Source organism: Nuphar pumila, chromosome 11, assembly GCF_984573655.1.
Source record: "Nuphar pumila chromosome 11, dmNupPumi1.hap1.1, whole genome shotgun sequence".
NCBI classification, from domain to species: domain Eukaryota; kingdom Viridiplantae; phylum Streptophyta; class Magnoliopsida; order Nymphaeales; family Nymphaeaceae; genus Nuphar; species Nuphar pumila.
This window is the reverse complement of record NC_143259.1, coordinates 112,826,615-112,835,910: the sequence shown is the minus strand read 5'-3', so window position 1 is coordinate 112,835,910 and position 9,296 is coordinate 112,826,615. Positions and strand designations below refer to the sequence as shown.

The window sequence follows — 9,296 nt, the reverse complement described above, 5'->3', positions numbered from 1 at the left end:
TAGAAGGGAGAAAACCCCTGCGAATCCATAAATACGAGGAGCATGCCTAAAAAAATCAAAGGATGGTCTCCCTATCATTTCATTGCTTCTGAAATAAAACAAAAAAAGAAGAAACCCCATCATGGTGAACCTCTCCTTGTGATCGGGATGAGGTAGATGCCTCCTAGCCGGGAGGCAGGTAGAATGGAAGTTTGGACTTACTAAGCATCAGCCCCTTCGGCTGCTAGTTGAGCCGTCTGACATATGTCTAAGTTGTTGGTATGAAAATATTTTATTATATTTAGATTTTGGCATTATTTAGACAATTTAATCAACTAATTCTTATTTGTTATCATATAATTTTGCTAATGAATAGCCAATTCTATTCATTTACATATTTTTTTATGGCATGTAATTAGGTCTAGAATACCAATTATATAAAGACCCTAGCTGAAATCCGAACCCATTAACCCATATGGGTCTACTTTTTTCAGTTATAGTAAAACCCAAACTTGACCCGAATCAAAACGGGTTCATTAAAGACCTGACCTGATGTACCCTACCCTTTAACCCATATAATCCATAATTTCTAGCTGTACCCGAACCTGAATTAGGTTGGGTTTGGTTCTTACTTTTAGACCCGATTCAGGAAAGGGTCTGATAAAACACAAACCGACCTAGTTACACCCGTACTCATGACGGAAGTCATGATGTTGCTAGGGATGCCAAATGCTTGGATTTGGGTTGGATATCCAATAAAATCTGGATCAGTTTCATCAGATTTGGTAATGAAAGTAAGATCCAATTAATAATCAAGTTTGGATTCTGTGCAGAGTTTTGCGTCCAAATAGGAATCTGGATCGGACGAAGTAAATATGAATCTGATCACTTGTCAAAGGCATATTGAATTTGTTGCTTAAGCTATTGTGTCGGCATTTGATAGTAGCTTCAATAGTGCCTAGACCCAAACCATATCCAATCCATTTATATTTCCACATATTGGCTGACTTAAAAGATTATGAACAAAGTTTCACAAGGTGACTTGACTAAGGCTCACAAGGGCTCTGCTCATTTGGTAGGGGCGACTTATGAAATTCACTTAAGTTGATGGGATGTCACAAGTTCAAAACCCACGGGTGGCTGTGGCGAGGTCGAAGCTGAGTGTACTCCCTGGTGGGCAGGGGAGGACCTCAAGGGTCTTACCAACAAGAGGCTAGCCAAATGCATGGTCGGTGATGGGGTTTCTTCCCTTAGATTATAAAAAAAAGTGACTTGGCTAAGGTAAATGACTAAGTCTGCCTAACTGAATGAAACCTCACCAATATTAAGGTCTGGTTAGCTTTTCTAAAATCTTCTTTTCTCTGTTCATTTTTATTATTTATTTTTAAATAACACTGGTTTGAGAAGAATTATAGTGATTGTTGCCTATAAACACTTTACATGCAATTTTTGTCTCTCTATGTTGATATTTTTGTTGGTGTTTATTTATATTTTTGGTCAAGTATTGAAATTAGGGGTATCAATGGGTTTGGTTTGGTTCAGACCCAGGTGAAACCAGACTTTGACCAGATTTTCGAGTATGGTATCGAGTCTACTATAAGAGAAACTATACTCGGACCCAATAAGAACTACATGAACCAGACCAAGACCATACCATGTAAAATAATATTTTTTATTATTTTTACATTGAAAAATTACATGTCTTAATTGGAACTCTGGTCGGGCCCGGGTCTGGTATAAAATTTCACAAACTATACCCGGGTTAATGTATTAATCGGATCTTTGGGTCCGGACCTGGGTGTTAATCAGGTCTTCTTATTTGTCACCATACCAGGACTTTATATGGTTTGGTCCGGGTAAACCCGACCAGTTGACACCCCTAATTGAAATAACTGGGTGCGAGTCATTTTACCAATGGGGCTCCGCATTGGGTAGGAGTAGCTAGTTCACGTTACCTTGTTGGGACGTTGCAAGTTCAAATCCTAATGGTACCGTTGTATAACTGGTAGGGTCTGCCTAAGGTCCTAATCCCAGCTTGCCTTTAAAAAAACAAAAAGATATCCCTATAAGAGGGTATGAGGTTTTCAGTAGTTGAAATGATTATGAATAGGAGGGGTTGAATTCTTTACCCTTTTGTTGATATCAAAACTCAAAACCTTACAAAACCCACCAAACAGAAAAAAAAAAAGAAATATAAAGAAAAAGAAAAGATTCTTTTCATAAAATAAAAAAGTTTAATTGATGGTGTTGATGGTAGATGAATCTCTCTCTCTCTTTCTCTCAATTGTTCTCTTTGGTTGTATGCCGCATAATTATTCACTCTTCCCGTTGCCATAGTCCCCAAAGAATGACCTTGCATTATTGATCGTACATTAGCACTATTGCCTTCTGACATTGTAAATGACAAGAAGGGACCCCACTTAAGTTTATCTTTGAGCTTGTCAGTGATGTTCACAAGTCTCTCCTAATAGATAGGATGCACTCTTTCTCTTTCCTTTTCTCTCTCTCTCTCTCTCTCTTTTGTCTTTTTGAAAGGTATGGTATCCCCAAGTTCCAACAAAACTGTTATGAATTTATGATATCCTCCACTCCATTCACCACATTCCCATTTTAAGTAGTAAAACTGGCTGGTCCCCTTTTTCATTTAACAAGAAAGGCATACGTTTTATCAAAATTAGAATCGAGGGTCATGATTGTTCTGGCACAAAAGTTTAGAAGTAAAGCCAAAAACTCCAAAGCATAGCATAGCATAGCGGTAAATACACAATAACTCCTCCAAGCTATAAAAACGGACAAATATGTACCACGTTCTGCCATAGTGGTGGCCCCCACCTTTTTTTTTGCTTTTCTTTTTCAACCGGAATTATGCACAACCGGCCGGAATATTACTCCCCGTCGAATGACAACAATTTTGAGAGTACTACGGCTCAATGGCGGAAACATGGTTGCCAAATCACAGCAAAGTTTCCCACTAAACAATTGCCCCACAACTCACCGGAAAAACCCCAGGTTGAAGGGTCAACGCCGGGTAACGGTCAGCGGTCAGCCGAAGAACCCAGTCTGGCGCCAGACCGCATTCCGGACCCGGCTCATGTCCCGGCCCTTGAGCGTGCGGCCGACACCCTCGAAGACCGACGTCGTCGTATTCCGGCGCCTCGCGCTCTCGCGGGCCACGTACTCGTGCGGTGGGATCCACTCCCGATCCTCGTCCACCGCGGAGCACGCCACGTCGTACTCCGGCGAGGAATCCGCCGACGACTCTCTCAGGATCTTCGACCAGTCCGGCACGTTGACCGGCGCCGAGTGCCGGGCGGCGCCGGCCGGAGGATCGTCCGCCGGATGGAATTGCTGTATGATCCTTGCCGTCGCCGCCGCGTTCCCTCCGCCGGCTGAATCGTTGAATGCAAGCGGCAGCCCGCCGATCTGGCGGTCGCCGTCGGAGGAGGTCAGCTGCCACCGCCGGTTCCGGCCTCCGCCGGAGGCCGCAGCCGCCCGTTTGGTTTCCTCCCTGACCGATGCAACATCATCAATTGTCGACCAAACCTCATCCTCCGCGAGCTCGCCCCCGCCGGCGGCGGCGGGAGCTGGATAGCCAAAGTTTCCGATCAGCCTCTCGCAACAACCTGAACCGAGCTTCCGACCCATTCCCATGCTCATTCCGGCGACCCTGAGCATATTTCTGTACATCCGGAGGACTCAAATTCCCGGCGTAGTCTGCCGGATTGTGGCCATCCCTCTCCGAAAATCACGACGACTCCACCCCTTCCCTCGGGCCCCCCATTTATACAGCGCAGTCTCCTCGCTCCCCGAAACTCATTTGCATTTCATTTCGCGTTCATCTCGCCTTCATTTCAATTAGTCTTGCCACGTCACCGCCCCCCGCTACCGACAAAACAACATAAGAGAGAGAAAAATGAGAAGACGCACCACGTCGGATCTCGTTTCTTCTCCCCTCTCCCCAGAGCCGGGCCCACGCAGTCTGTTCATCCATCGGTGGGCCCTCCTCCACGTGGAGTGATCAGACACGTGGCAGAACATGCATTAATCGGTGGGCCCCACCATAAGGCAGAGGCCAATTGGCGGGCCAGTGGGGTTCAGGTGGGGCAGTTTTTGTCATCTTCACATAATTGCTGAGTAAAATGTCGTAAATTCTCTCCATCAGCGACGGTAAAATCTCTGGACAGATTAGAAATTTCTCTCTCACATAATCTCAGAAAATATCGTAAATTCTCGCCATCAGCGACGGTAAAATCTCCGGACAGATTAGAAATTTCTCTCTCTCACATAATCTCAGAAAATATCGAAAAACATATAAAATTAAAAGCAATGAAATCACGTAAGAATATAAAAACATATAAAACTCCATTTTCTTCTCCATCAGTTCATTTTTTCCCTTAGAATCAATGTTGCCATAATCGGTTTTTGCATGGAATCGATTTTTTTTTTAAAGGATCGTATTCTTCTGAATCCAATAGGTTTGAATCGATCTATTAATTAATTTATTTAATTAAAAATAAAAGCCGATTCGGTTGAACCTCCCCCCCGTCTGGCAGAGTGGTCAAATTCTTTCTGGGATCAGGGCCGATTCTCTTTCCTCGAAAGTGGATAAAAAAAACCCTTGGAATCGAACCTTCTTTTTTTTCGAGAGAGAAGGCATACCTCTACCAGTTATACAACTATACCATTGGGATTCGAACTTGCAATGTCCCAACATAAGGTGAGGTGCACTAACTGCTCCTGCCAAACAAGCTGAGCCCTGCTGGTATTAGAATCAAACCTTCTTTCTTTCCTCAAGTGGTGGGGATTATCTGCCAGACATAAATAGAGGAATTAGGAAAGCCGAGTTCCTTGCAGTTAGAATTGATCAATTTTATAAGATGGGTCTGCATCGGTTCCTGTATAAAATTGATAAAGGGTCGATTTTTATTAATTTAAATGGGCTGATTCAAGCCAAATCAATTCGATTTTGATAACATTGTATTCGAAGTGAATTCTTAACGATTCAATATTATGCAATTCTTAAGATTATATCGACTTTTAAATATAAAACCACGATAATTTCAAAATATCCACGATATTTTGTGACATAATTGTGGGGGATTGACTGTATATTGCAAGTGGGGGGGGAGGCAAAATCAAATGGGGCACATCATTTTTCATTGGGGGAAGCCTTAATGAAGGGCCTAATTGATAATTTGAATTAGGGGATGCAGGAGAATGAAGTAGGGGGAGAGGGCCAAGGCCCAAGGGGCAGTGCCTTGTTCCACGCACCCTTGTCCATTTGGATGGCAACAAAACCTTATCATCAGCCCACCCTTGCTGTCAACTTCTTCACCTTTTTTAGGAAAGAGACCTCTCTCTCTCTCTCTCTCTCTCTTCACATAATTATTTTTCTCAAAGAACCTTGCACAGATATATCATTGCTCCAGGACAAATAACTGCAATGGCTTCCAGTACTTGGGTGATTTATCACCTCAAATAAATCGCATTCACTACGTATGCCAGAAACGTACACTCAATAGGCTCTGCTTGGTGATGCAAGAGATATGTAAAAAGTTTGATTTTTTTTGTTTTTGTTTTTTTGGAAAGAAAAAGTAGGATATTTTTCAGCTGCAAAATTTTGCTGAACTGTGAGCGGTTGATTTTTTTTTTTTTTTAAGTTTTGTAGAATCTGCTTTGGCAATGCAATTGATCCAACAATTTAAAATATGTTTTTTTTATGAGTAATGCAATCCTCTCTACTATAGTCTTATGAACTTCCCGTTGAGAATGGTTTTCTCAGGAGTTTTTTTTTTTTAATCTGACCGTACGTGCAGATGTGTTCTTCTTGCTTGATTTTTTATGAACCCGTTTTTGGATTGTGCGGTCATGATATGCTAATGAGTCTTTTTAGGAGTTGAAAAATCAACTTAGATTTTTTTTGGAAATATTAAAAAACCCCAATAAATAATTAGATAAATAAATAAATAAAAATATATATATACTTTTTGGTCAAAAACATAAATCCAAGTATTCGTTCCTAGCAGATGGGCCAACATGCCTCTGGAGTCTATTTCTAGAGAAATTGTCAAGATGCCAGTTCATACCCAATTTGCATATTTGGTAGTTTCTATATAGCCATGAATTTTTGGAGCATTGGGAGTTGTTGATTTTTGAAATTCTCAAGGACCTGATTATGCACAATGACTTGGAGATGGCTCAGCCAGTCATACTTACGGTTGTCATGCCGGTGGCGTAAAACTCTGAGGCTAGTTCACCGGCTCCCGGAGCTTATGCTGCGCGTCAACTTGCAAAGAGAGAAGATGCTCATGAGAATCAAACCTTGATCGCCCATCTAGTGGCCAAAGCTCCACCCCCACTATGCCAATCCCCCTTGGAGCCTCAGATGGAAGTTGGAGCCATAAGTGAGGCCATTCCATAGGATGCCTATTACCCCTCAAAAAAGAAAAAAAGAAAGAAAAGAAAGCACGTTAAATAATTCTTAATCTTTACAACTATGAGTTAAAGAATTTTATATTGTCATTATAGTTTTGTTACAAATACAACAGGCATGTTAATAGAAGAACTCGATTGCAAAAGTTGCATACATTTTTTCAAACCATGCTATGATTATAAACAATTTAATCTTTTTCTTTTTTTGCATTTAGCTAGGGAAATAAACTCTAATTTAAGTTGTGGGGCTTGATAGAGATTGACACCCTGCTATATGGCCCACTCTTAAGTGGTTATAAGACCCTTGAGCCACCCCTCTTGGCCACCAAAGAACCTGCTGCTTCAACCTACAGGCAAGGGATTTGCAATGAGTTTGATATCTAGGTTGATCAAATACATGAGACCAAGGGGCACATAAAAGATTTCAAAAATTCTCATATATACTATATATATATATATATATATATATAGGAAAATTGGAATATGTAAATCAGCAAAATATATAAACTAGTATGAACCAAGTTTTTCATAAGATTTTTCTCAAATCTAACCTTGCAGATGCATTCGGCATGATCTATTTGCTTGGAATCGACTATTGTATCATCGAAACCAGAAATGTGATTTTGTATGCTTGAATATTTACAAAAATTCTGAGCTGTCTCGAGCCTTAAAAAATCCCTAGTATACATCATAATCTGATGATCTAAGAGTTTGTTTCTATAAAACCCAGCATCTAAATGCATCTGAACAGTGAAATTTTAGAAGAAAAAAATGTATGCAAATCTGGGTGCATACCAATTTACATGTTTTGCGGGTTTATATATAAAATCTGGACTTTGGTCATCAGGCAAACATAACCACGAGGAGAAACCACAAGAATAATAGGATAAAATTTAAACTTGCAATCCGTATTCTTATTGTTGGTGTTGAAGTAGTGTGGCTGCTGCTGGCATTAATGGCGGTTACCAACCAATAAAATAATGTATCCTTTGTTGCAATAAGTGGAATTATCAAGTTCAGTTCGTAGAGCCAAGAGGGTAGCAGATGCACAGGCAGATACAGGGCCACAATGCTCCTGAACACCACGAGAGAGTGGGACCCGCTTCCATCCCCCCCCCTCCCCCACCACCACCACCACCACACACACACAACAAGGGCACCAATCATGCTGAGTTGAGGTGCACCGGCCAACTAACCAGCTAGGCCTAGCCTAGGGGGATTGATTGAAGCCCTACTCTTACTATTAATCTCACAAGAAGAAGAAGAAGGAAGATGGAGGAGGGGGACCGTGTCTTGAGTCTGCCATTTGATTACTGGAATCTCAACTGCTACTGCTGTGTCCCTTCAAACCAACCGACCTGTTTCCTTCTGCAGTTCTGATTATTTCTCTTTGACAGTGCAGAAGATTGCCAATGTATCCCTTACCTTCTGGCCTAGATACCTAGCTATATAGATTTTATAATGGTTACTGGGTTTTGACTTTCTTGAATACCCAAAATGATAGGCTTGTTTCAATTTTATACCCGTCCCGGTCGGCCGAGTGGCAATGAGCCTGCGGGAGAAGGTGTTGACCTCTTTGTCCCATGTTCGACTCTCATCGGGTGTGTGGGTTCCTTTAACTAGTGAGCTCTATAAGAGCTTGGCTGTCGGTGACCTCACCTGGGGTTTACCTTGTAGGGGGCAGGCCCATTAAGTGAGTCGATTCTCGATCAGGGGTTTCTTGTCAACAAAGAAATTTGGATGGGTATGGATCCATACTAAAACCATGACCGAGTTCACGAAGCTAGCTCAACCTTTTAGTACAAGCTGGTGTCATTAAATCTCCCATGTGGTAAGCAGGGTCCTGTGCCAAGCTGAAGGCCCAGGTTTGAATCCCTCTACCACATAGGGCTTAAGAGTTATCTGGTAGGGGTCTACCTAGGGGTGGCAATCGTGTCGGGTTGGCGGGTCGACCCGACGGGTTGGTGGGTCAGCATACCTCAACCCGAACCCGACCCGTTTATTAAACGGGTCGGCTGTGGCAAACACGAACCCGACCCGTTTAATAAACGGGTAACCCGACACGACCCGCCAACCCATTTAATAAATGGGTTGGGTCGGGTAAACGGGTTCTCAGGTTCGCGGGTCGGGTTGGCGGGTCGATGGGTTGGGTTGGCGGGTCGAGTTGGCGGGTTGGCAGACGGGTTGGCGGGTTGGCGGGTTGACCCACCCACCTAACCCGTTTATTAAATGGGTCAGTCGGGTTGGCGGGTTGGCATACCCCCAACCCGAACCCGACCTGTTTAATAAACGGGTTACACGGGTCGACCCGTTTATTAAACGGGTTGGCTTAAGCCCAACCCGAACCCGCCTAAGAGGCGGGTTGGCGGGTCGGGTTGGCGGGTCGTGTCAGAAATTGCCACCCCTAGGTCTACCTCAGCCTGCCTTTCAAAAAAAAAAAAAAACTCGACAAGGAAAATCTCACAACAACGAAAAGTTCTTCTTGAAAAAACATATACATATTTAAACACTATCTTTTATTGCATTAATATCATGATTAAAATATTGTGATTTTTGAGATTATGTTGGTTTTTTTTATGAATATTGAAATAAAATCAGATGTTTTCATAATGTAACAAATATCTTGTTAAAGAAGTGCAAACTCTGTTCTTCAAATGGTTTAAGCATTTACTTTTGGATATAAAAGCAAATCCAAGATCTACAATTGCTGCAATTGAACATCAAATTTTGATGCAGAGCGGAAGCGAGATGCGAGGGACTGGAATTTCTCATCTATAAATAAATGAGAGACATAGGAGATTAAACAATTTTCACAGATTGAGATATGAGTTAATTTTCATTTCTTTAATTTCTTGTATCTTCCTCTATTTTAGATAAGTTATTTT

The 9,296-nt window shown here is 42.0% G+C and overlaps 1 protein-coding gene across 1 annotated transcript; it reads right to left on the bottom strand.

Moving 5' to 3' along the window:
• Nucleotides 1–2,587: 2,587 nt before the first annotated feature.
• LOC149822887 (protein S40-6-like) lies at nucleotides 2,588–3,738 on the bottom strand. Its single transcript, XM_089981303.1, has one exon. The coding sequence runs from the start codon at nucleotides 3,664–3,666 to the stop codon at nucleotides 3,022–3,024; it is 645 nt and encodes a 214-aa protein (XP_089837429.1). The 5' UTR covers nucleotides 3,667–3,738; the 3' UTR covers nucleotides 2,588–3,021.
• Between the last annotated feature and the right edge of the window lie 5,558 nt (nucleotides 3,739–9,296).